A 27,722-nucleotide genomic window follows, 5' to 3' on the forward strand; every position below is an offset into this window, starting at 1 on the left:
GACTGACACGGGGGCCTGAAGTGGCCGGGCAGGGAGGGGCCTCGGGCAGTCCAGCTCCAGGCACCATCTGTGCAGGCCCCTCTGCAGCCCAGCCGGCCAGCTGCCTGCTCCACAGCCTCCGCGGCAGAGACAGAGGGGTGGAAGGAAAGTTCCAGGCCACCACCATGCATGGATTGAGGCTCTTCTGCTGCTGCGTGGCCCCGATCCTGCTCCTTGGGGCGCGGGCAGGTAAGAGGCTTGTCCTGCCCCCTCCCGGGTCTCCCTCCCGCACCCCTGGCCTCCGCTCTGCCCTCCCCCCTTGCCATGTGCCACAGCTTGGTGGCACAGAATCTCTGGGCTGTGGGTGGCCCTGGCAGCGCTGGGCAGGGGCCGGGTGGGTGTGAAGGAGGATGTGGGTGCCTTTCAGCCTGTCCCCCTGGGAGGCAGCCAGGCATGCTGTCTCTGGAGAGGGAGGGGAGGGGGGCAAAGCTGGCAGGCCTCCTTCACCACCCCCTGCCAGTGCCCAAGGAGCCACCTGAGGACAGCTGCAGTGTGGACTTGCTGCTGGACCACCTGGCCTGCACTGGTGGAAAGAGAAGGTGACTGGCTGGCTTCTCTCCGCACCAGAGTAGAAGGTTGGCTTGGGGCGGGCATCCTGGCACTGCTGTGCTGTGCCCTCGTGGTGCTTTCAGCTGCCCCCCTCTTTTGGGGACCTGTCGGTGGAGAGAGTGTGTGCCCGCCTGCCAGCGTTCCCCTTGGTTGCCCTTGAGTTAATTTGGTCTCTCAGGCTGGACGCTATATGCCCAGCTGCCACAGGATGGCTAAGTATGGAAACAGGCGTGTAACTGGACCCCCCCAAGCCCCCTCCCTGCCATGGCCAGCTCAGCTGCTGCCTCCTCGCACTGTCACGGAGGAGCCAGGGCTGCGGATTTGCCTCCTTTTAAGGACATCCTTTGTCATTCTCAAGAACAAAAGGGACTAATGGGGGGCTGGGGATCCCCCTACCCTCCCACTTTCTGTGGGGCACGGGGTGCCCTTGCTATGGCTCTGCTTGACCTGGTAGAACACACACACACACAAACACGTTGAGCCCCCGAATTGCACCTGGTTTGGAATCTGCTCTGGAGCTTGATGGTGACTCTCTCTTTGCCCCCTGGCAAAGGTTCCTGCTATCTTGTGGGCTCTGGAAGTAGGCAAAGGGCACACAGAGCTTCCTGGTGACCCTGGTGTCTGCATCTGAGCCAAGACCTGAGCTGATGCTCACCTGCAGCTGGAGCCCAGGTGGAGCAGAGAAGCAAGGCCAGGCACCCATGAGGACCAGCTCTTTCAGTCTCCCCCGGGTTTTCTGTATCCCAGATGATTCTCCCCTCGGTATCTTGGGGTGTGCCATCAGGTCACACTGGCTGAGCCCATTTTGCCCTTGTCCGTATATTGAAAACAGCTTTCAGGGCTGAGTCCTGAGTATCGCTGGCTTGGGGGCCTGTTGAGGGGCTGGGGGCTGGCAGGAAGGCTGGCAGGGCCTCTTCCCAGGCCAGTGAAATGCTCTTGAGAGGCCCTGTCTTGCTCCCAGGAATACCCTTGGGGGGCGGAGATGGCCTTCTGGGTATGGAATGCCCTTCTGTATGGAACTGGCTTGCCCTGCACAGGAGTGCCACTTTTTTTGGTGTCCCACGAAGACCTCCCTCTTTGCTTGGTGTTTTGGATAGTAGACGGGTGTTTTCAGAACCGTGCTTATCCTGTTTTTAGCTTTCAGGGTTGGCTTTTGTCTTGCTGTATTTCGTTATGCTTAATTGTTGGCTTGAAATTGTATTTATATGCTGTGTGAATTGATTTTATTCACACTTTGTTCAGAGCCCTAGAATCGTTTGATGAGAGGCACTTAAGGAATGTTTTCAAGGAATGAACCCCCTGTGGTCCTCCCACTGCAGGGATGGAGGTGGGGGGGGGCTGCCCTACCTGAGCTACCTGCATTACCTGGCCTGGCGCTTCTGCAGACAGTGGGGAGGTGAGAGGGGATGAAATGGAGATGAAGGGCCAAAGCTGCCTTCTCTCCTGGTGCGATTGGGGGTGGGCTCCTGGGCTCCCCCCTCCAGCCAACAGGAGCCTCGCTTTCCCCAGTGAGTACCCCAGTGGTCCTGCTCCGTGCCTGACCCCCCTGGCAAACCAGCCAGCCAGCCTTGCCTTTAGCTTGAGTTTGATGGAGTGGAGTCCCAGGTGGGCACCGTTCTCTGTTCCCACTTGTTGTGTTTTGAGTTTCCCTTCTAAAGAAGTGTTGTGCATCACTTGTGGAGTATTGGGAGGAGATGGGCCTGAGGTGCCACTTGGCTCTGCCGCTTCCTAGTTCCTCTGGTGCTGAGGCAGGAAGGGCAGCGGAGACTTTGCTCTCTCCCTTGGTCCTGGCAAAACGCTCCCTGCCTGTATTTCAGAGGCTGCCGTGACTTTCAGGTTCTTGGAGGGTCTTTGTCAGCAGTTCCTTCCTCCTCTGCTTCGCTGTATCCGCTCTCCCTGTTGACTCAAGGTCCTTTCTGGTCTTGTTTGACTTCATATTCTACTGGGAGGTCACATTCCTGGCCAAATCCAGCCCACCTGTGGTGGCAGTTGTTGGGCTGAGACTCCCACCAGCCCTGGCCAGAGAAGATGATGGAAGCCCAGCAGTGTCTGGAGGGATTGCTCACTCATCTCTGCCTCTGAGCTTGTTCTTTCCCACCTTCTTGCAGAAGAAGATGACTTCTTCCATTGGCAGCCAAATTCTCTGCCCTTTTCAGCTGCTCGGTTGGGTTTTACCTTCACGCAGGTGCATGGGCATAGCCAGGATTTTTGTTTGGGGGGGCAGAACCGAAGGGATTGGTCAGTTAGTTTAGTATTTCTATTGTTTCCTTGATCTAGGGGGGTAGCTGCCCACCCCCTCGGCTAGGCCCAAGCCCAGGTGTTGGCTGACTCATCCAGCTGACATCTGAAGCCCTTCCCTTCATTTTCTTCCCACCTCTTGCTTAAAACAGAAACAGCTGGATTTACCTTTATGGAATAATCTCAGATCCTGTAGCAATGCACAAGTTAGTAAGAGTTGGGATGTTTGCTGCGTCACTAGGCTCAGCCACGGCCCACAACCTCTAAGACTTGAGCGCAGCCCAGGAAAGATGGTGGTCTCTTTCTGCCTTTCGAGAAAGCCACGATGCCTCTGGGCTGCAAAGGCAGAGCCCTCCCCCGTAACAGTCATGGAGCTGCTTATATTTGGGAAGGTCTTGGCTGTTGCACCCCTAATTCAAAATGCCTCTTGCAGTGGAAGTGACCCTCCCTTCCCTTCTGCCTGCTCTTTGGAGAACTTTCGAGGCCTAATACCAACTTGCACTTCTGACCATTGATATCCTTGCATAGTAACTCAAAAGCCCAGTGAGGTCTCAAAAGGAAAGGGGTGAGGGGGCTTGACTGGAAGGCAGTCGGAAATTGAAGCGGGAGGTGCATTTGTGATGCAGCCCAAGTCCAGGACCCTCCTGTGTTGCAGACCAGTTTGCAGCTGGCTGCCACCCTCACCCTCAAGCTGCAGAGGATGTCTGCAGAGACCAGTCAATGGAACCTGAGCAGCCCAGCAGGCGCAAGGGAGCTATATTTATCCCGCCTGGGGTTACCCAGCCACAGCCAGTAATAAGTGCTGGGGCCTTGGCATGGCTGCGAAGAAATCCAGGGCTCCCAGGTTTCTTTTACTGAGGTTTAGAGGCCACACTGCAGGTGCTCAGTCAAGCCTGCCGAGTCTGCGGGAGGGAGAGCCTGTAAGGGGGGTGGCAGCCAGGCAGGGCCTTAGAGAGAGACTGGGCAGTGGGGAGCCTGGACCCTGTGTCCGCTTTCTGCTGCTGCTTGTGCAGGAGCTCTTTTTCACAGCATCTGTCGTTCCCTCCCTCCCTCCCCTTGCTGGGATGGTCCAACAGTTTCCACTTAGGAGAAACAGGAGCTGTGTGACTTCATCATGAGCGCCTCGGTGTGGATTGCAGCTCCTCTTGTATGAAACAAACGAAGCAAGTTTCTAACTTGGGTGCTTCTCCATGCCCTTCCTCTTCATATTCTGAACCACAGGGAATGAGTGAATGTAAATAGACTTGATCGTTGCAGGATTTGGGGTTGGTAAGAACTGCTTTTTGGGTGTGTGCATGGAACAAACAAAGTCCCCCCCCCCTTTGTCATTGATGTACCCAAGCAAGGAAGGTGGGGTCTGTGTGCAAGAATTGGGGCACTTTCTGGTACTACCTTTGTCTAGCAACCAGAGTACTTTTGGAGGGTGAAGCCTGTAAGGCAAAAGTCAAGAGAGCTGGACCCTACTAGTGCAACACATACTAACAGGATTCTGGGTTGCTGGCAATGAGAATGTGTGAACATCAGCCAGTGATCAAAGCCAGCAGCTGTGATCCCAAAGTCCCAGGAGAACAGGAGGCAGAATTTCTGCCAGGCGCCTCCTGCTTCCCCATTCTGCATGCATCTCTTTTGCATGGGGAAGCTACTGGCCGGTGGCATCCTGGCCAACCAGTGTGCTCCCAGTGTTCTTATCTACAAGGAAAACTAAACAGGATCCCCCAGAGTTTCACTTCGAGCAATGGTTCTGAGCTGGCTTTCCAGAGAGGAAAGTGCCATCCCCCAAACTGCAACTTGCACTGAAATACAGTATCCCCCTTTATTTCCTTCTAACTTATGAGTATTTTACACTGCTCCCAAGCAAGGGATGTTGCTGGATTTGGAGGTTCAGCCTGTGGCAGCCACTAAGAGTGCTTCTGGGAGGGTGGGGTCATTCTTCCAGACATTTGGCCCATTTTTCTCTATTCCAGAGTCAGGGAGACAAAGGCTCAGCCTCCTGGAGGAACTGAACTTTGCCCTTTCCTCACGCAAGGATCAGGTTTGCCTTGTGTCTCTTCCATCCCCAGCAACAGCTACAGGGCAGAATCACACAACCCAAGGTCACCACCAGCTTCACTGGAACCTGAGAACACTTCTTTTTAATTTGTTCTTTAGAAAACAATAAAAGGTTTCAAATATTATAAGCCAAGGAGACGTATGTGCCAATGCAATAAGTGGTACTTTCAACCTTTCTCTTCTACAGCATGAAAGAGTCTGCTTTTTTTTAGGGGCCATTGCCTCTTCTCCTCTGCCCCCCTTACAATAGCTGTAGACGTGCATATGATGGGGACATTCGTTCCTTTCCTGCAACAATACTCCAGCTAAGATAGTAATGTGGCATTTCCTTCTTGCATTGGCTTACAAATCACCCAGCAGGCCCTTTCCCTGCATATTTTCATTTTAAGATTGCCCATAGTTAGCACAGAAAAGTGAGCATCATAGAAGTAATCACTAATAGGTTTTTTTTGGGGGGGGTTGCATTCTTTCACAAGGTCCCTAAATTTGCACACACCATCTGCAACGCAAACCTCTCTGTTTAGTGGAGGAGCTATGCGACTTCATTTACTTTTGGAATATGAGACCATTGTGGGAACTTCATGAAAGGTGTCCTTCATTGCACTAATAGGGCCGACTGTGCCCTATTCTACAGATATATCCCCAATGTCCACTCCTCTTTCTCTCTCTCTGTATGTGTCTCTCTTTCTCCTCCTCTCTCTGCACCTTCTCTTAAATATTTCACCCCAAATCTCCAGTATTTAGCAGCCTACAGCAGCAAGGCCATCAAACAGTTATTAAAAAGGTGTGGTACCTCTTAAAAGAATTAAATCACAGAATTGTAGAGTTGGAAGGGACCCTAGGATCATGTAGTCCAACCTCCTGCAATGCAGGAATATGCAGTTGTCCTATGTGGGGATCAAATATCTTGGATTTCAAAACAACCTCACATTTTGCCTGTGCCCAGGGGTAAGTCTTGGCGACCTGCCTGCCCCTTTGGAGGCCTAACTGCTCACCAAAGGATGTGCCAGCAGTGCAGCCACAGCACGGAGAAGGGGTGTGTATTGTGTGTGTTCTCTCCTGGTAACTTTCTCCAGGCAAGGAAAACGCCTTTCTTGCTTGGGCAGCCAGCTGGGCATTTAACCAGGTGTGCAGTCCATCCACTCTTCAAAGCGGCAGCCATTCTGGAGGACTGAAGAAAACAGGAGCGATACCAGGTTTAGAGCTGGGCTATTTTCAGAGGCTAGGAGGAACCAGGGTGGGAGCCAGGAATCTTTTCTCTTTGCCTGGCAACAGTGCAGATCTATGCTGCTCAAAAGTTTGCACCTTTGATTCGGGACTTGTGGAATCCAGCATTACATTCCTTGGCCTCCCGCCACTCTGCATTTGGCCACTAGAGGGTGCGTCTTGGCTGCTGCAGTTTCGCAGAAGTCGGCAGGACGGGGTCTTCTTTTTAACCCGGGACATTGCTGAATGCCTGTGTGCTACGTGTGAATGCTGAAAGGGAAAGCAAAAGCACATGCATCCCAGGCAGGTTTACACTCGCTGGTTCACTATTGTTCTGAACAAAACCAGCTATTCCCACTCCCTTCGCCTCACAGTAAAGGACCATGAGGTACTGAGGGCCATCTTCAAATATCTTGTCCCGTGAAAGATGGAGCAAGCTTGCTTCCTGCTGCTCCAGAGAGGAGGACCCAAATAGATGAATTCAACTTGCAAGGAAGGGCATTCCGAGTAAATATTTGGAAGAGCTTTATCAGGGGAAGAATTGTTGGACAATGGAGTAGATTCCCTCAGAAGTTGAGTGGCCATCTTATATGGATGCTTTAGCAGGGGGTTGGACTAGACGACCCTTGGGGTACCTTCTGACTCTACAAGTCTATGGTTCTTGGAGAGGGAAAAAGGGGGGCTTGCAAAGGCTGGCTGGTGGGCACTGAGTGCAGAGCAGAGTCCTGGCTCTTCAGCTCTCTGCAAGTGCCTCTGGGGTTGCTCTGTCCTGTTGTCCAACCCAAAACAGAAGGGTGGGAGTCCTGACCCAGAGGCTGAGTAGCTGCAGGCCTTGCCATGTTGGGACCCCCAACCAGCCAGCAACTCCAGGGGAAGGACCCCTGGGGATCCTGGTTGCTCCTGGGGTGGCGGCTAGTGTCCCTCTTCTTGCGTGGCAGCTGGCTTCTCATCAGGGTGGATGACACTGGCCAAAGTGGCCCAAAGCTCTGGGTTCCAGCACACATTTCAAGTCAGCCTAAAACTTGCCAGACTTGCATGGTGACTATTGCAGAGCAAAGCAGAGCTCTCTGCCAGCCAACCATGCTCCACGTGCCCAGCAGCCTCACCACTTCTCTGGAGGGATGGGGCTTCCAGCATTCCCAGGGCTGCAGACAGCAAGCAGGGCCTCTTGCCAGAGGCAGGGTGGGAAGAGGGCCAGAGGTTTGGCTCAGAGCCTGTCAGGTGCTGGGAGTGCCCAGAAGGCAAGGGATTTCCACCTCCGCAGGCATGGAGGGAGTGCGGGTTCTCTGAGAAAATGGAGGACGAGGAGGAAGGGTAACAGCCAGGCTCAGCAGGCAGGAATCACACAGGGAAGAGCAGACACCACTTTGCGGGGCTGTCAAAACAGCAACAAGGGCAGGTGGGAAACTCCCTTTTGCTTCCCCATCACAGGTGGGCCTTTGACCTTGTGAGGGTGATGGGCTGACTGCAGAGGGAGCACTGCGCTCAGATGAAGGACCCCCAGGGACCCTCCCAGGGGCCAGGTTGGCTGCTGGTCCTGACAGGAGGGGAGCAGTGGCCAGAGCAGAGTTATCCAGAAGCACCACAGAGGGCAGCTGGTGGTTGGGGGAGCAGAGGACCTCCTGGAGGGGCAGTTGCAGGTGGGACAAGTGCTATGGCCATCCTGCTCTATTATGGGGCAAACGTCACACATTATTTCTAGCTTGCTGTGGAGGGCTGGTGTCCTCTTCTCTGCCCTCTTCGTTCATCGTAGCCCTGCCTTGTGTGGGCATTAGGTGGGCACCCCGCTTCCTCTCCCGTCACAGCTCTGTTGGGGATAGTCGGTTACAATGCCTGGAAAAAGTTTGCTCTCTAGGCTGAGCCACTGTTTCATTAGTTTTTAGGTGTATGCTGACAAAGAGGGCCAGGTTAATGCCATCATCTCAGAGAGAGCCTGTGGAGGGCTGTGGCTTGCTCTTGGGGGGTTCTGTTTGGGCAAACCCTGGAGTTGTGTGCCTGCGGCCGTAATCTTTGCATGGGGCGTCTATGTAGCTGCCTGCCGGCTGACAGGACGTCACTCTGGTTCACCTGGCTGTTGCTCTGCCTGCTGCCGTTTGGTGGGATTGGTACGTGTGTCTGAGGCTTGACCCTGGACATCCTTTGCTTCCTAGGCCACAGAGACATTTTGTTGCTTGTGACTTTGCCACCCAGAAGGCTCCGTCACCACTTCCTCCTGCAGGGTCCTGGGCTGGAATCTGCCCTGCCACAGCAGACTTGGCATTCTTGACGTGCTCTCGGCGTCCTCGGCTCTCTTAGTGCGGCACGCATACAGTACTGTATGGCGTGTCCAAGAGGCATCCCAGGGTGTCAGCTTACAACAGGCTTGTGCGATGCGTTGGAGGGGCTCCTGCCCTCACCTGCCACCCACCCACCCAGCCTGCCACTGCCACCGCCTCTGCCCCTCACCCACAGGGAAAGGAATGAGGCCTCTCTCCTACATCCAAAGTCCTGCTGGGCTCCTCTCCACGGAGACACTTCCAAGACCTTTCTGTGTGTGTGTTTGTGTTGTGGGGGCGACGGGGAGGCAGGGGCAGGAGCCATGAAGGGAGTTTCTGTGGTTTGTAGCAGCAGCGGCAGCACCCCCCACCCAGTTGCCGGTGGTATTTTTAGCCGATGAGGGAGGCTGCTTGGGTGTTAAGCCCATAACCTTCAGCCCGTTTTGCTGCAGAGCAAACACCCCTTAACTATCTGCAGGTCAGCAGAATTCAGCGCTCGATATAGTTGGAGGCCTCCAGTTTGGGGCCAGCGAGGGCAAGGAGGGCTCTTTATATAAGGCCGTGAAGGTCACAGGAAGTGAGGGGCCAGGAGCTCCCACCTGAGTCCAGCCCCCCAAGGGAGCTCCTTAGGTCTTTCACCATTGAGGTCTCCACAGGGAACCAACCACTGAGGTTGTTTAGTTCCAAAGCACCCCAGCCCACCTGCCTCTGGGCAAATGCCCCTGGTCTCTTCATGTACAGGTCTGACCCCATGGCTTCCCCTGCAATCATCCCCACAACCTCTTCCTGGGCAAAGCTTTGGTGGGCGGGGGGGGGGGAGGAGGAGGAGGAGGAGGAACCCCAGGCCAAGCGACACTTCCTGGGAAGAACCATGGACCTATGATGGTCAGAGGGCATCCCTTTCGCATTTGGGCACACACTGAAGCAGCCAAGGTCTCTCTTTCTAATAAGCAAAAGCAAAGCATTGCCATTATGTTTACACCGTGGTGTTGTGCCTTTTATATTCTAATATAAGAGAGCCAGGCCTCTCCAAGGCAGGCAGGGAGGCAGCCTTCTGCCTTGGAGGTTTTTGAGCAGAGCTTGGGTGGCCATCTGCCGTGGATGCTTGAGTTGAGATTCCTGCATTGCAGGGGGTTGGACTTGGGGTTCCTTCCAACTTTTCCATTCGATGATTCCAAAGCCTTTCAAAGAGGCTGGCCAATGCTTGGGGCCTGGGGCCTTCCCCCAGGTGACAGGGGTGGGTGGCCTTCAGCTACATACCCTGCACAAAGGAAAAGCTCTGCATGGGCAAATGGGACCTGCCCCCTGCCATCCGGTGTGGAGGGAGAATTATCCCTCTAACTTGCTGCTGTTTTCAATGGAGGTCTGCTGAATTTCAGGCATCCATTTCAGGTCAATAAGAAATGGTGGTGGGTGGGAGGCTCATGGAGAGCACAAGTGACCCCTTCTCTCTCCCCCACACAACTCCTGGGATACTGGCCAGATTCACTCACCACTTTCCCTGGCGCAGGGACCCTGACTTGGAGAAGAGGGAAGTAGACTCAGTCAAAGCAGCTGGACAGTTGAGGCCTGTTATGGATGGCATAAGGGCTGTGTTCCGAATTCGGCTCATGTTTTCCTGCAATGGCAACTGAGACACAAGGAAATGATTGGCTAACCTGAACTACTGGTTCACACTGCTTACTAGGGAGGCCGGCCCAGTGTCTGGGGGCAACTGCCACTGGGAGCATAGGAAACTGCCCTGTACTGACCCACTTTGGTCCACACTGATTCCCTGGCTGTGGCTCACCAGGATGTCCACCAGCCCAGCTAGAGATGCCGGGGATAGAAACCGGAGCAGGTGACTCCCTTGTTGCAGTAGCTCCACTGGCTCCCGGTCTCTTTCCTGGCACAAGCTAACAAAGGTGGTTATGCGGCTTAAGTCCAGGTTACCTCAAATGACCCTGCCCAGGCTCTGAGATCTTCAGGAGGGTACTCTTCTCTTGCTCCTGCTAACCTCCCAGGCACACCTGGTGGGGAAGCGGGAGAGGGCCTTCTCGGTGGTAGCTGCTCCCAGTTAACTTTTGAACTCCCTCCCTGGAGAAGCCAGACTGGCTCCCTCATTGATGTCCTTCTGTCGGCAGGTGAAACAACAGGTTTTTGGGAACTGACTAAGGTTTTTAGAGGAAAGGGCTTTTAATAGTGCTGTGCTGTTTTTACTATCTGCATTTTAATAGATTTCCTTTCTATATTATTTCAATTCTATTTGAGTTTAATTACTTTTAACAATTATCTTTTACATGTTTTTAGCTTTTTGCATTTTGTTGGTGCTGTTTTAATTGGTGTAAGTTGCCTTGAGTCCCGGATTTGGGGAAAAGGAATAATAATAACAAGAGGGCTCTTCTGTATTTGGGCTGTGCTCTGTGGAGTGGGAGTGAGAAGGAAGATGCAATACCAGTAAAGAAGAACTTTCATTGCCAGCATTTGCATCCAGACATGTGAAACATCCCACAAGGCTCGGGAGATTTTGTTAGCCGGTTCCCGTTTTCAGCTCTGCCTGCGCTGTTTGGAGAGAGCCCTGCCTCTCTCTGATGTACCCCTGCCAGCATGTTCAAACAACAGAGACTGATCTGGGTTCACACAGAGAGAGGCAGGTGGGTTTGGACTCCTTAACTGTAAACTAGCTACTTTGGAAGGATCCGTGCCATCACATCAACGCAAACGTGAGGCTGGCAAAGGAGGCAACTGACCCCCATGGCCTCTGTCTCCTTTTCTGTCCAGCTTTCCTTAGCCCCCAACAGAAGGAAAAGGAGAGCAGGAAACCTCTGGAGCACAGAAGATGAACTTTGAGAGGAAACACAAAGTGTTTGGTGATTCCTAGCCTTACATGGTACTTTGGGATATGCTAACACCTTCAAAAAGTATTTAAAGGCAGCTGCTTTCTCCCTCCCAAGCTGTTCCTCTCCTTCCTTGGCTTTTCTCCTTCTGTACTTGTAGCCTAGGAAGGCAGGAAGCCCAGCAGAGAGAGCCAGCCGGCCGGGGCTTAGGCTTGCTCAGGGTTTGCCTGTGTGTAACCCAAGCTATATTCCCTCCAACCAGCATCAGTTTGCACCCAGTTTATTGATAGGAGCAAGAAAAGCAAGCTGGATTCCAAGCCTGGTAGTTGGGACAGGGTTAAGAATGTATTTATAAAAGCCTCCTCAAAATGCGCATCAGTTTCAACATCCCTTTAATAGGAAAGGGAACAGCCTGGCTCTGCCTGCGCCTTTATGCAGAGCCACGTGTGCAAATCGTGTGCCCCGAGTGAACCACGCAGGCCGTTTTGAGGAGGGAGGCAGGCTGAGCACAGATCAAACTGACTGACCATGTTCTGACTATTTAGAACTGCAAGTCTCTGCCCCGGATGGCACAGAAGACTCTGCCACCTTTGCCGAAGGAGGCTTGTTGCCTGGAGACCCAAGCCTAGCAGAGAAGGAGAAGCTGCTCTATGGAGACTCTGCTGCTGCTGCCACCGCTGCCATCCCACCTGGGACAGGAATTCCCTTCCGGCCCTTAGACAGCCAGGAGGAAGCCAGCACAGGTGTGGAAGGAAGCCCTCATGCTGATGGCTCCACTGAGGCAGCTGCTAAACTGGACACCAGCTCCTTGGAAGCTGAGGGTCTGAAAGAAAAGGAAGCCCCTGTTGCTGAACCACAGAATGCCCCCGACAAAGGACATGACACGGATGGGCTAAGGGAAGCACCTGAGCAATATCTCGCAGTCAACAAGGAGGATGTTTTGGCTGGAGAGGAGGCTGAAGAGAGTGAGCAGGCCCAGTCAGAGGGAGTTGCCAAAGATGCTGCCCCAGGCGGAAGTGGGGCCCCCTCCCAGAGCCTCCTTCAGCCCCCTGTCAAGACCAGAGAGGAGCCGTCCTCTGCTCAGGAGGACAACATCACTGCTGACTTGGGCAGTGAAGATGGAGCTACCTCTGTGGAAAGGCACTTTAGTGATGGCTCCCCTGCAGTGAGCACCTTGGGGGCACCAGACAGGGTGCCACAGGAGCCCCACCTGTTAGAGGGGCAAGAAGAGTCTGAGGAAGCAGAGGACACCAGCCCCCGTGAGGAAGAAGCAGAGGAGGAGACAGCGGATGGTCCTGGGCAGCTTGATGCAGAGGAGGAGGAGGGAGAAGAAGGGGCTACAGTGGCCAGGGAGGGGGATACCAGCCTACAAGAAGGAGAAGGTTCTGATGAAGATGAGTCTGAGGAAAGAGAAGATTCTGAGGAAGATGAGGCTGAGGAAGAAGACAATTCTGAGGAAGATGCGGCTGAGGAAGAAGACAGCTCTGAGGAAGATGAGGCTGAGGAAGAAGACAATTCTCAGGAAGATGCAGCTGAGGAAGGAGACAATTCTCAGAAAGATGCGGCTGAGGAAGAAGACCCTCAGTCACAGGAAGATGACAGCACAGTGGAAGCCGCAGAAGAGGGTGCTACTGCCTTGGCAGGAGAAGAAGCCATTGCCCATGGAATAGGAGGAGAAGAAGAGGGTCCTGCCCCATCAGAGAGAGAGGGGAGAGCAGAGGAGGGGGAAGAGGGGACTTCCCCAGGGAAAGGCATGGGTGAAGTGGAGCCAGGAGATCCCAGCCTGACATCTGACCCTGAGGTTGACACCCACCTCCAGCATCAAGAGGGAGGCCCCAGTGAAGCAGAAGCAATGCCCACTCCTCCCAGCAATGAAGACACCCTCGGTGGTCATGAGGAGGCATCCTCTGAGCAAGCCCACCCAGCCCCGCCTGCCGCTAGCCCACCACCTCACAGCAACCCTCCAGCTACTTCCACCGCTGGTCAGTTCACCTGGAGAGGCTCCAGCCCCCTTCGTGCCATATTGTAGGGCTAAATAAAACAGCTCCCATACACAATATTCCCAACAGACCTACCCTGGCTGTCAAGCCACCCCCTCTGCCCCCTACCCCAATGCCTTTGCTCACCAGCGCAGGACAGTGAAGGGGTGGGAGTAAGGAAAGAAGCAGCTGCCCAAGAAGCTTCAGAGAAGGGTTTGGGTCGAAAGGCATTTTGCATTTTTAAGTGCAGATCTAAAGAAAGCAAGGGTGGTGGGCCTCTGTCCCTCTAGGTCATCATCATCAACCTTTTATTCGACCGTCAGTCAGAAAAAAGTACATTTGTCAATACACAGTTAAAACATCCAGGAAGATTTTAGAACTTAGCCAACACTAAAATGGGCTAAACAGATAGCCCCATGTCCCTCTAGGTCTTCTCACTGTTTTGCTATGTGCTTCTACATTTTCTCCCCTTCTGTTGGATGCAAAATCTACAGTGCCCTTTTTGCTAGTTTAAAGCCTCAGCTGTATGGGGTAGGTTACCAAGTGGTCCTGTATGGGTTGTGGTCTAGAGGCAACCAGTTCAGCATTTCTGCAGAAAATACCGTATTTTTCCATGTATAAAACTATATTTCCCTCCAAATTTGTAAAGTTAAAAATTGGGGGTCATCTTATACATGGAATTTTTAAAATATTAATTTCTTAATTTTGGAAAAATACAGTAATACAAAACCTGAACCAACAAAACCAGTTCAAGTTTGCTATAATGATGCAAAAATCCAAGATCTCTATTATGTCAAATGGTCTGTGGGTTTTTTTAATTCAGCAAAGCAGCAACATGAATAATAATTTTTACATAACAATAATAATAAAATGAAACATGCAAACAAGATGCTGTACAATAATGGTTGACAGACTTGAAGTCTTGAAGTCTAAGGATAATTTTAATTCTCTGGCATGTTGCCTGAAGGCCTGTCGCTTGGAGGGAGGGGGTTCCTGAATTCAAAGGGATTTTCTCCAGCCTATTGACAAATGAGCTAAATAAATTCACCATATTGATATTAAATCCACACTATGTTTCCCCCCCAACTGCACAAAGAAAGCCCCCTTTCCCGCCCCCCGCAGCTTCGACCAGTAAGGTTCTGAAAAACCCTCTAGAGGCAATTAATTGCTGGCATGACTGTCAGGAGGGGGTGTTCCTTGGAATAAATTCCATGCCAGGAATGTTCATCTGATCACCTGCCATTGAGGGAGGGGGCAGGAAGCGAGAAGGAGCTTCCCTTTGTTAATGCTGCTCTTGAACACACAGCTGATGCCAAAATGTAACCAGAGCTGTATCCAGTGGCTATTTGGGGACCAGAAAAGTCTTCTCTGCAGCTATCGGCTGCCTTGTGGGGTAGGCTGGGCTCAGCTCCCAGCTGGCACCACAGACCTGCGCCGTGGGGCCTATTCAGTCAGGCCCAGCAACGAGGCAGGGCTCCAGTGACTCCCAGTGACATGGGAAGAAATTGGTTCAGGAGCGGAGGAGGAACTGGGACAGGCATTTTGGACAACAGAGGCATGATGGGAGGATGAGACAAAAGGGAATCTAGTCTGCAGTCACACAACTGGGTGGCAAACTTTGTGGGCTGTTTATTAACATGTGACTGGCTGCATTATTATACTTCATGAAAGTTATATTCCACCCAGCATCTGAAAATTATGGATGCTGCCAGTTGTCTGACCATGTGGCCAAACACACTTTGTCAGGGTGGCAACAGGAAGGACCCCTTCAAGAAGCCTCTCACTGTCTGGGGGAGCAGCTGGACCCCCCTGCCCCTGTTGAGGTGGAGTGTGAATTGCATCAGAGAAAGTGAATGGGCTTCCTGCCATGTAGCTGTATTTTTCTTCATATGTATAGCTTTTTCATAATACATTACAATAAAAAACAAGCCAATCTAAATGAAAACAAAGCAGAAAAAGAAAAAGAAAGTACAAAGTTCTTCCCCAAAAGTAGAGCTTAACTCAGTGCTATTTTTCTAGAAAAAGAGGTGCCAAAACTCACCATGAACTCCTCCTTTGTTCTCTCATAATGTTAATGGTGCCCACCTGAGAGGTGCTAGAATTGAGTTCCAGTGAGTTCCAGCCGGGAAAAAGCCCTGGCTTAACTCTTGGTTTTCAAAAAAAAGGGTGGACCCTCCCAGTTCTTACCTGGGAGCATCCCTTTCTTCTCCAGTCTCCCACCCTGGGAGATCTTCCCTTCTCTGATTACTATCACCTTCATGTGTGTATAATCCCAATAGTGGCCCAGAGTAGAGGACAGAGAGAGAGAGAGAGAGAGGGAGGGAGAAGGGAAATAAAATAATAATAGAAAATAATAATAGACTAGAATCATAATAATAAAAAGAAGAAAAAAGGACTAAAAAGGATATCCAGCTGTTCTTCCTTCTGCAGCAAAGCAATGTTTTCCCAGTCTTCAGACCCAAATGTCTCAAATTCATTCATTTTCCTTTCCACACAAAAAATCTAAAAGTGGATCTCTAATTTGTTATCTTTGTTTACACAAGAGTCTCTCCACTGTGGTCATATGTTAAAATAATATTTTTTGGTTATTTACTTATTGTATATTCATTAATTTACACCCAGTTCCGTATCTTCTAATTCTATTTGCTGTTATTTTCCATCCCAAAACAAAAACCAAAATCTTCCATTTCCACTTCTTTCATTCTTTTTCCAAGAGAAGCGCCAGAGGCTTGGCAGCTTTTTACTCTGAATTCACTCCAAATTGTGCACAGAATCATTTCTCTCTCAATTCTATCTCTGCCAGCTCAGGATGTCTCTTGATCTCTTCATCCATGGCTTCATTCCACTCCTCCAACATCATAACTTTGCCATTTGGCTGTTTCATTCCTCTAGACACCTGTGTGAAGGATTTATCCATTTCATAATCTGCTGCCTCCAACTTTACCATTTCCCTCTCCTGTTCTGGCAACCCTTTATCGAAATCATTGTCCAAAGCTTCTGTGTCTTCTTTAATTCCATTTTCCATGTCATCCTTCTCTGGTCCATTTCCATTCACCATTTCAACCATCTCAGCTCTGATCTCTTTTAATTGCACATCCAGTAATTGTTGTAAGATGCCAACAGTCAACAGAGTTGATGCATTGCCATCCTGAATATTCTTGGTCTTAATAGCTCAATCTTCACCTTAAGATCTTCACTGTCTCTACCTTAAGGGCTTCAGTCTCCCATCTTCACAGCATTCCTTATTGAGACGCATTCTTTTCCCACAGTGGCATAGAAAATTTATTTTTAATTTGAAGTCAGCACTTTCATTGAGAAAACAAGGGACATGCTTAGAAGTGCAGCCCAGATGCTAAGTGTTAGGTGGGAGGCTTGCAATGCCGTCTTCTGAAATTCCCTGTTAGGCTCTCAAGTGATGAAGTTATTTTGCATTTTATAATATAAAACCTCAATTGACAGGAGTGTCAACTTGGTTTTAAAATGGTCTCTGTTCCAGTGTATCAACAAGTTCATTTGGAAAGGCCCCGAAAGTGTTGCATGGCATACTGTCAGAGGTTATTCCTGTCATGAGAGACCCCCTCGCCTTGCCCATCATTGTGAAGTCAGGATGCAGCAGCATCTAAATTTAGAAGACTGCCCTCCGGCAGCTGCCAGCCCCTTAGCTCCACTTGGGAGGCAGGGTTGGGGGCAGGGAAGGAATGCCTGCACAAGGGAAACCTCACTGCGTGCCAAAGGCCTGGATGAGCAGCATGGAAAGCCTCTTCCTTTCCCCTTTGGGAGCTGGGACTGAGCCCTTCTCCTCCTGGATACCTTCCCTGCAGGCCGTGATTCTGTCTCTGCTCTTTCTGCAGAAGAGGCGGAGGATGCCGGGGAGTCTGCCAGGAGGGACCGCACCCACATTGAAAGCACCTTGAAGCTGAAGGAAGAGAAGCCTGCAGATGACTATTCAGGTAGCAGTGGAAGGGGACAGGTTGGTGGTGGGGAGGGGGAGGATGCAAAGATGTGCTGGGAGAGATGGGCGCACACCCTGTGTGTGGCACATCTGCAAAGTAGCCCATGCTGCCTGACAGGGCCCCAAGCTCTTTCTCCAGAGAGGGCCCTGAGGCCCAGTCCATTCTGTTTCCCTACAGCACCCTCTCACATTGCATAGGACCACATATCTGTGCCTCCAGGATCTCATCACTAACCATCAGACGTCTGCTTCCCCTGAGCCTTATTCCTGGGCTTGCTTCCTACTCAGAAGCTCTTGTAGCATCAGCAGCTCTCAAACTTTCCCTCTTCCAGCTTCTTGAAGGGGCCTGAGACCTCTTCTAGTGTCCTCTGGAAGAAGGACTAGCAGGCCATAGCAAGGAATGATGATACAGACGCACTTAGGAGGCTGCCTTCTACTGAGTCAGGCACTGTGGTCCATCAGGCTCCATAATGTCATCTCTGACAGGCAGCAGCTCTCAAGTTTTTCCAATGAGGGGACAGAAGGATCACTTTAGGTTCTCTAGATTTTTCATTTTTCCAGTCATTATTTCGGTTCTCTGCACTTTGCAGCAATTTTTGAATTAAACGTTTGAATTAGAATTTGTCAGATTTCTAGTACGAATTTATCCCAATGAACCCATTTTTGTATGCAGTTTTGACTACCGTGCACCTTTTTGCAAGCAGCCTCTCTTAATATATGCTTTTGTGTGTGTCCTTTTTCACTAATATCTTAATCTTCATATACACTTTCCCCATATATAATGCATTTTTGTAAACATTGCTTGATTGGAGAACCTTATCAAAAAAATTCGGGTAAGTGCAAATTTTGAAGGACAGCTGTGTTTTGGTTTGCACATGGTTTCGGAAAGTGTTTATCTAATAGACCTGCTTTTAAATGCAAACTGAAACAAATTTATCTTCCATTCCTAACCTGGATATAGCAGGGACTGAACCTTTGCAGTCTTCCACAACAACCCTTCTCCAAGTGCACAAACACAGAAACACACACACACACGGAATAAACTGATTGATTTGCCTCCTTCTGGCAGGTGCAGGAGAGTGGGAGCTGGTGGCCCTCCATTCATGGTTTCTCTGGCTTTCCTGCCCTTGCTACTCCTCACCACTGGGTGTCCTCCTCTGCAAGGGAAACCCCATTTTCAGAGCCCTCCTGGCTGGATCAGCAGTGCCAGCCCCATCAGAGGAGAGCAGGGGAAGGAGCCCTGGGCTGGAGGCTCCCCTTTAAACCCCACCGCATGATGTGGGTCAGCTTTTCTTTCTGAGGTTGGAGCATCTTGCAAACATGGACTGCAGAGGTCAGATTCCTTGGAGGCATGTACCCAGACTGCCAAAGGGGAACCCAAAACTGGTGAGCTGCAGAGGCGTCCGTGTGTTCTCTTGTTTCTCTGAAGATGAATGCCAGGTGCTCCTCTGCAGAGTGAGGAAACTGCCCCATAGGATCTGGGAAACCCCTGGAGGGAGAGCAAAGGAGGTGGATATGGAGGAAGAAGAGCAAAGGTGTTGCCAAGTGGCATCACTTATTCCTCCTGCCAGAAGGACCACCCCAACAGCCCTGCGCACCAAAAGGAGCAGCCTCTTCCTATTTCAAGAAAACGTATAATCCTCTCACACCTTCTTTGCAATGTTGTTGGTAAAACATGCGTGTGTAACAGGGGAAAGGCCAACTGGGAGAGCCACCTGCCTCATATGCCTGCACATTTAGCTTCCGACTGCCACTGGCCACTTCACTGACCCGGCACTGGGTGCAAGGGGTTGTGGTGGTGGACAGGCCGGTTTGGTTTCTGCTTTGATATGTTCCTCTTGGACTCTTCTCTCATTGCAGGCACACTGCAGCGGCTGAGGAAGATCTACCACACTTCTATCAAGCCCTTGGAGCAGTCTTACAAGTATAATGAACTACGGCAGCATGAAATCACAGGTGAGGGTTGTGTTCGGGGCACCACTTTTACGTTTTGATGGGCTGCCATGTTTCGTGGCCAATCTTGTGAGGTAGGAGGGAAGTGGAGAGGCAGAACATTCAGCCCAAAGGGGTCTCATCTTGCACTTTTAGAAGGCCCTGGTGCTGCTGGAATCAGAAGTAGAAACTTACTAGCAGGACCTACAACAAAATGTTGCAGTGTGCAATGCTCCTGTTCTGGATATGCCCTCTTTCTGGATACGTCATTCTATTCCCCCTTCCACAGCATTCTGTAACCACTGAGCACCTTCTCAGTAGGGTGTTCCCCCCACCATTTAGTGTCCGTTCCCCCTAAAATTCCTTCCTCCTTCCGCCAGCCTCAGGTTTCTCCAGGACAGCCGATACACCCCTGGTCTGTGGACTGTGCTGGTCTTTCCATTCTCAATGTACTTTAAGCCCATGTGAAAAAGGCTAAGGAGAGCAGATGCCCTTTCAAAATCTCCTTTCTTGTAACCCGGACCAACGGATTCAAGTTACAAGAATGGAGATTTCAGCTAAGCACTAGGAAGAACTTTCTGGCAGTAAGAGCTGTTCAACAGTAGAACAGACTCCCTGGGAAGGTGGGATCTCCTTCCTTGAAGGCTTTTAAGCAGGTCGGGTGACCATCTGCCAGGGATACTTTAGTTGTGATTCTTGCATTGTGAGAGGTTGGATTAGAGGTTGGGGGTACCCTCCAACTCTACAATTCTATGATTCTGTGAAATCCATCAGACTGCAGAGGGGCTGAGTATGCAAAGAAGCCGCTAGCTGATGATCCTCCCAACAAAATTGGGATAGGATTTGCATGTTAATCCCTGTGGAAAAGAGGTCTTTGATGCATGAGCTCCTTCTTGTGTTACTGTGTGGATCATGAATCATGATTCCAGCCTCTTTCATAGGGCAGGGGGAAAGATCCGTTGGCGCTGCATCCTTCCTCAGAGAATGCCAAAGCCCATCTTCAGTTCTTGATACCAGCCTAACCAAGCATCCCTTTTCCTTGAGCCTTTCCCTACTCACGTTGCCTTTTCTCTCCCCCTGGCCCTGTCCTCTCCTGCCTAACAGCTTACCCTGGACGCACCTTGGGCTCCTCAGCCACAGGTGGGTATGGCTTCCTGTCACTTGCGTGTGAGCACGGCTCCTCTCAGGCAGCCTCTCTCTGCTGAGCAAGGAAGTGTCACAAGACATCTCCCCCACCTCCTTGCTGTGCCTAGCAGCCCCTCTTGCTGGACCAGAAGGAAAACGCACCCCTTGTGCCTCTTTGGTTGCCTAAGTTGGCTTCTGCACCATCACCAGTAGACCACCTACGTGGCTGGCTGAGCTGAACAGGCTATTGTTAAATAACAAAGAACAGCAGCAACAACTTATTACTATCATTAAATCTGCATGTACAGAAACAAACCAAGTAAATACCAATGCAAACCTAATATGAAATATACATACTTTTGTTTAGACAGAAAAGGGAGAGAGAGATACAAGGGGAGATGGAAAGGAGTACACAATGTTATCACAGTGTTTCTAGTGATATTTGTGGCTCAGCATCCTCCTATATTTTGTTGCACCAATGCATAATGAAAGGGCTCTCTCTCTCTCTCTCTCTATATATATATCCACTTGCCTGCCTTCCCTCTTACAAGGTCCATCAGCTTTACAATTAAAACATTCTTTTGTAATCCAATCATTAAGTGTCTGTGGGGTGTGTGTGTTTATTTTTCTCCGATGATAACTAATTGTCAGATCAGAAATATGTTACTATTTCTCTATGACATGATCTCTTTTATATCCCAGAAGCCTCCTGTAATGCTCTCAATGCTACTTAATACAACTGCCCAGAAGGATTTTATCCTCCAGCATGGCCAAAATATGTGCATAAGAGCAGCATGTGCAGCTTTACATCTCCAGCACATGTAGACCTGATTTAATCTCTCCAGAGTAAGATACCAACTGAAAACGTTCATTTAAAAAATCTTAATGTAACTGAAGGGCCCTGCCATGGCCACAGCAGGGGCTTGGGCAACCCTGGAGAGGACTGGCATGGCTAAGAGTTCCCATCTGCTTGGACTGCTCCTGCTTTTGGAGACTGTGGAGGGTGATGGCAGGTGAGCAGCTTGTGTGTGCACTGTGATGCCTCACCCTACCCACTCTGTGTAGGTTGTGATGCCTTCATCCCTGGCTTGCACTGATTGCCCCAAGGAATGGCTGTTTAGGCTGGGCAATGTTCCTGTGAGCTTGGGGGCATGGGTCCAGGTAGTTATTTAAGAGGTGACTGGAAACTTTTCAAGGACACACCTGAGCTTTTCCTGCTTAAGGAGAAACAAAAAATCACCCTGTGGTATTATTGCTTTCCCCTTGCAGATGGAGAGATCACTTCCAAGCCGATGGTGCTATTCCTGGGACCATGGAGTGTTGGCAAATCCACCATGATAAACTACCTCCTGGGGCTGGATAACACTCCCTACCAGCTCTACACAGGTAGCACCTCTGCAGTCTTAGGCACCTGTATAACCTGTCCCTTTCTGCTAGGGATGGAAGGAGCTGTCCAATTCAGTTCTCTCAGCTTCTAATTTTCCTGATCTTGAATCCAGTTCTCCACATTTTGTAGCAATATGGAAATTCCTTCTTGAAAATTCATCAGCATTTTAGTGCAAATTTCTCCTAATTAACACATTTTATATGCAGTTTTGATAAATGTTCACATTTTTACAAGCAATTTCCCTCCTCTAATACATTTTTGTATGTCATTTTCACTAAAGTTGTCTTTGTTAGGCACTTTCTCATATATAACATGTTCTTATGGACATGATTTGGTTGGAGAGGTGAATCACAAAACTTAGATAAGTGCACATTTCAAAGGATAGCTGTGTTTGTTATATTGTTTTGTAAAGTGTGAATTTGATAGATTTGGCTTTAAACATGTACTGAATTGGATTTCTCCTCCACCCTACGGCATAGGGGTTGTTAAAATCTCTGTAGCTAGTGTCAGAATGGACCTTTTCGTGGTCAGGGTCCAGCAAAGTGAGCTCCCTGGTGTGCTCAGGCCTCAGATGCAGAAAAAAGTCTCTGCCTTGGCCAAGCCAGGTATGAGAGAGAGAGAGAGAGAGAGAGAGAGAAAAGCAGCAGCAGCAGCAGCAGCAGCAGCAGCAGCAGCAGCAACAGTTCCTACTAGCTGTGCTTCAAGCTCCAGCTTTTCCAGCTCAGCCCCATTGCCTCTCTGGAGTGCACCCTGCTTAGCAGGTCAGGCTAGGCCAGGAGACTCCCCATCGGGCTGGCTTCCCTCCTCAGGTGGTTGCCTGACTGCAAGAACCACAGTTGGCAAGCACAAGGGCACTTGCAATTTTCTGCCTTCCCTGCATGGAGCCAATTAGTTTGAGCAGGAGTGACCTTTTCAGTGTTCTCTCCTCCCCACCTCCTACCACCCTCTGGGGCTTCCTTTCTCTCTGATTCCCAATGAGCAAAGCTTTCTATTTAAATGAAATTTCTAAGCAAGATGAAACAAGCTCAGCAGTTTGGGGGTTCCTTTTCTGCATAAGATGCTGAACAGCTTGGACCCGGTGGCAAAATGCTTCTAAGCACAGCTCTAGAAACTGCAGCAAAAAGGTGGTCTCCAGAGTGGAGACGGTTGCCTGAGCTGTACTATCTTCCTTTGTGTCAGCAGAATGAGTGGTAGTGTTATAGCTACCCAGGTTTCTGCCAAACAGAGCAGGAAATTGCCCTCTTCCTTGAGTGTGGTAGAAGTTGGGATAATGAATGCTGATTTGATAATCATTTAACATCTTCAAGAAGCTATTTGTTTTAAGCCATCGGGGACATATTCTGAAGTCACGGTCATCAGCCAGGAGCTAGGGATGAAGCCATTTGTCTGCTTAGCATAAGCACTGCTAAGAGAGTTTTGGAAGGGACAATAGGATTGTTTTCCTCTGCTGTGAACTCGTTGGGCTTTGAGGGAGCTGAGATTTTAGCTGGTTTTTTTGCCAGATATGTGAGTGTGGCCTTTGTTTTGCTTTCTCCTTGAGCAGGAGCTGAACCCACCACCTCAGAGTTCACCGTCATCATGCATGGCCCCAAGCTCAAGACCATTGAAGGCATTGTGATGGCTGCGGACAGCACACGCTCTTTCTCACCTCTTGAGAAATTTGGTCAGAACTTTCTGGAGAAGCTGATAGGGATCGAGGTCCCTCATAAGCTCTTGGAAAGGGTTACCTTTGTGGATACGCCGGGGATCATTGAAAACCGGAAGCAGCAGGAACGAGGTAAAGCCCTACTATGCCTTAATGTTCCTCTGAACATTGAGGTGTTTCGATCTGAGTTTTTGGTCAACCACAAAATTCATATAGCATTGTCAATAGTCAAATGAGATATCAATATTTTTCACGTTTTTAGCATTTGCTGCAATATGTACTGTACATCAGTTTGACTTCACAGTTTGGCCAAGCTTTTGAATTGCATCCCTCCCCTTTTGAACTTTGCTTTCTTCATTGCACTCTAACTATCCACTCAAGGGATAACAGCAAATAGGATGGGGTTCTTCATGCAGGGCAGCTATACCTGCAGTCTTCCAGATGTTTCTGGACTACAGCTCACATCATCCCTGACCACTAGTCACTCCAGGTGCTGGGGTTGGTGGGAGCTGGGGCCCAGGAACATCCCTGCCTTAGTGAAGCATGGGTTTCCAAAGATGTATCACTAAGAGTTCTGGGCAATCATTGTCATGTGCCAGATGTCAGAAAGTTCCTGGGCTCTAATTTGATGTTCCTCTTCCGCTTCTCTTACAGGCTACCCTTTCAATGACGTCTGCCAGTGGTTCATTGACAGAGCTGACCTCATCTTTGTAGTTTTTGACCCCACAAAGCTGGATGTGGGGCTGGAGCTGGAGATGCTTTTCCGCCAGCTAAAGGGACGGGAATCTCAGATTAGGATAATTCTGAACAAAGCTGACAGCCTGGCTACACAAGAGCTCATGCGAGTCTACGGAGCCTTGTTCTGGAGCCTGGCTCCACTGATCAACGTCACTGAGCCCCCCAGAGTCTATGTCAGCTCCTTCTGGCCCCTGGATTACGAGCCCGACACCCACAGAGAACTCTTCTTGAAAGAGGAGATTTCACTCCTAGAAGACCTGAACCAAGTGATTGAAAACAGGCTGGAGAACAAGATTGCTTTTATCCGCCAACATGCCATCCGTGTCCGCATCCATGCACTCTTAGTTGACCGCTACTTGCAGACCTACAAGGACAAAATGACCTTCTTCAGCGATGGAGAGCTCGTGTTCAAGGACATTGTGGAGGATCCAGACAAGTTTTACATCTTTAAAACAATCCTGGCCAAGACCAATGTCAGCAAGTTCGACCTCCCTAATCGTGAAGCTTACAAGGACTTCTTTGGGATCAACCCTATCAACTCCTTTAAGCTTCTTGCTCAGCAGTGTTCCTACATGGGAGGCTGTTTCCTGGAGAAGATTGAGAGGGCTATAACCCATGAGCTGCCAGAGCTCTTGGGGAGTATTGGCCTGGGGAAGAAACCCAGCGTCCTCTCCTGCGACACAACTGGCTGTGGCGAGACTCCAAAGAACCGTTACAAGAAACATTAGTAATCTGTTCAGTGTAACCACTCCTGTGTTCCTGTTGGTGAATGAGCTTATGTCTTATCTGTCCAAGAAGCCAAGGTCTGTTAACCCTTTGAGTGCCACACCGGCAAGAGCTAATATGCAATGAGGACTTGGAGTCACTGGCATCAGTGGCAGGGAAGTTGGGTGAGCCTACAGAAGAGAATAAAACACTGTGAATTCCTGATTTTTATTATCTAACCTGTTATTCTAAGTAGGAGGCCATGTATCGAGCTGAAAGTCCAATGGAGGGGCCATTTCTTCTGAGGCAGTCATAGGCCCTTGCATGTGCTGAGCAAGCAGGGAGGAGGAAGGAAGGATGAGAGTACTGAGGGCGAAAAGAGGCTGGTCTCCTGACATTAGGAGAAGCACAGGCATGGCCCTCCTTTGCACGCAATCTGTACATAGTTTTTCCAGCTTCCTCTGCTGCACTTGGGATTGAGGACCACAGAATTCATCGCCACATGTATAACCAGCATTCTGCTTGAGACTCACAGCAGGCCACCATCTCTAACTCTTCATCAGCAAGCCCCACTTCAGCTGCATCTGAGCATTCCCCCTGTAGTGCGTTCAGTGCCCCTACTGCCCCATAACTGAAAGATTACAGACTGCTGTTCCTCTGGATTCTGCCTGGTCCAAAAGAAGGCAGCTTCCTACTGTCTTGGAAACCTGGTTCAGAAACAGAAATCCTCCAGCACACATCAGAATCCAAGCGGCTCCTGCAGAGGCCATTTGAAGCCTGGCCTTTGGGGAGTCTTGTTTGCAGTGGAGACTACTTTGTATGTGTGTACATGGACACAGAAACCTGCCGCTACAAGCTTAAAATTGTGAGTCTTAGCACTTCACTCGCTAGGACTTGGCATGGTGATGGGGCTGGTATCTGAGACCCAGGATTGCCAGGCATCTCCTGCCCATTTAGCATCCTCTTGCTGCTGCTGCTGCCGCCACCACCGCCGCCCTTGCCCTTCCAGGTTTTTCACTGTGGGTTAAAAACTGGCTAGACTTTGCCTATCTTTTCTCTTTTATAGCTTCCCAGTTGTTCATTTGCCTCCCTGCACCTCAACATCAAATGGTTAGCTGCAAATGGTTATTTCTTAAGTTAGAACAAAGCTCAGCTTTCTTGTATGTGAAATAGGAGAAGCAGTCCTTTAGGTAGCACAGCTGATGGCAGTGCTGAGCGCAAACTGGAGACCTGAGGTTAGTGAGTGGTAAGCAGAGATGTCCAGGCCTTACACCCTGATGATAATATTCTCTGAGTGTGAAGGGGGCCTGCAGCAATTATGACATCCAGCCAGTTATCAGCATTGAGATAACATGCTGGCATGCCTTATTAATCTTGCAAAGGAGGTTCAAGAAAGGTATAATTAAGCAACCTGAGAAAGATAGAAGTGAAGAAGAAAAGGTGAAGCAGATGAAGGTAGCATGATGGATTGGTTTACTTGCTTTCCCACCAAATAAAGTATTTGAAAATTGAAAGTTTTGAGGAAATGGACAGCAGGTGAAAATGCAGCTCAGCATCAGATAATAGCTAGGGAAAGAGTCAGCGCAGAGCAAAGCCCCCCACCCCACGATATCTCGGAGTTGCTGCTGCTGCTGCAACCTCCTCCTCCATTCTTCTCTTGTATGTTAGCTCCCTACCCTTCTCATATCACCAACTGCTTCCCACCCTGCAGTGCTTTTTCCCAATCAGATGCTCTGTTCTTGTAAATGGTCCTGCATCTGAAAAAAGAAGTGTGCTGCAACTGGCTCCACAGTGAAATTGCCTTGTTCTCTGAGGAAGCAGTGACCCCAACAGATGGGCACCACCGCCTCCATTGCTTTTCCTGTCCTCACATGTTGTGTTTCCCCTCTTCTCCTCTTCTGCCACTTGACTTTCTTGTTTTCATTCATCTTTCTTGCCCCCTTTCTTCTTATGCATCAATATATTACAGGTCATGTCCAATGAGACGAGGTTGTTTTCTGCAAGATGCGCTTAGCAACTTGTTCAGTGTGGGGTGCAAGTCTGAAGTGACAAATTGGATGCATTGGCCACCCCCATGGTCTGTAACCCACAGGCACAGGTGTCTTGTCCGCTGGCGTGACTTTGAGAGCTGCTGAGGGGCAGTAGGATCTGGGATGACACCAAATCCTAACACAGCAGAAATTGCAATTCAGTGGTAGTGCTGAAAGAAAAGGGAATCAAGGTGTGCAGCTGCCTGCTGCTTGCTGGAATGAGATGCTGGGAGGTGGGGAGAAACGCTGAGCGACAATCTTGCTGACCTGTGCTGAAAGGTGGCGATTCAGCCCAACGCACTGAATAAAACCTCCTGGTCCCTTGGGACTGCAACATCCCAGGGCTCCCCAGGTCCCGCCTTGCCCTCCTTCCCTTCCCCCACCCTCAAATCTATACTCAGGGTCTCTTTTGAGTAGTGCCCACTTCACAATAACATGTTCTGTTGGCACCTGACAATCACATGGTATTTCAAGAACAGTGGAAACTCCAGCACCAAAAACTAAGTAGGTGATTTCTCTGGGGGAATTTTAGCCATTGACAGCATGGCTGAAATAGTTTAGCATCCACCTAAACTGGCACTGTCTGAGGATCAGCCAGAACAGATGGTTCCTAGCATTACCAGTCTGTCTCTTCTCAGTCTTGAGAATATGCAACTTTGTGGGCCACTGATTGGGGGGGCGGGGAAGCCTGTGGACTTCTCCATTTGGTTAAATTACCAAAACCAAATCAAATCCACTGTTGTGTGCTTCTTTTGAACAGGAATTTGGACAGATACATTTAAAGGAATTACATAGCTGTAATATATTTCCAGTTAGTGGTTCACAATAATAATCTGTATTTGGAGAGACCATGTACATCAGCTGTTCTAATAAATTCTGATCTTTTCCAATCACATTCCTTGGTGCTTTGTTTCTGTTGTAGAGAAGACATCTTTGAGCTGGTAGATAAAATAATTTGGGGTCCAGCAAATTGGTGAAAGGATGCTCTCAGATGCACAAACATGGTTAGTTGCTTTATTTACAAAAGATGAGCCAAGACCTGGCTTTGAGGCAACTCTTTACTTAATGATGACATTG

At 49.9% G+C, this 27,722-nt stretch overlaps 1 protein-coding gene across 4 annotated transcripts; it reads left to right on the forward strand.

The window, feature by feature from the left end:
- Positions 1–27,540, forward strand: SRL (sarcalumenin). 4 transcript variants are annotated; one of them, XM_083585628.1, is made up of 8 exons: positions 14–228; positions 11,698–13,134; positions 16,983–17,081; positions 18,944–19,039; positions 20,120–20,155; positions 21,410–21,526; positions 23,071–23,304; positions 23,827–27,540. In XM_083585628.1, exons 1-8 carry the CDS (start codon positions 165–167, stop codon positions 24,636–24,638), a joined length of 2,895 nt encoding a protein of 964 aa, XP_083441754.1. In that variant the 5' UTR covers positions 14–164; the 3' UTR covers positions 24,639–27,540. The 4 variants fall into 4 exon arrangements, with proteins under 4 accessions (XP_083441756.1, XP_083441757.1, XP_083441754.1 ...); XM_083585630.1 differs by lacking the exon at positions 11,698–13,134 and having other exon boundaries at positions 1–228; XM_083585629.1 differs by lacking the exon at positions 20,120–20,155.
- Positions 27,541–27,722: the final 182 nt, after the last annotated feature.

The sequence above is a fragment of the Podarcis filfolensis genome, assembly GCF_964270895.1.
Source record: "Podarcis filfolensis genome assembly, chromosome: 14".
In the NCBI taxonomy this organism is placed as follows: domain Eukaryota; kingdom Metazoa; phylum Chordata; class Lepidosauria; order Squamata; family Lacertidae; genus Podarcis; species Podarcis filfolensis.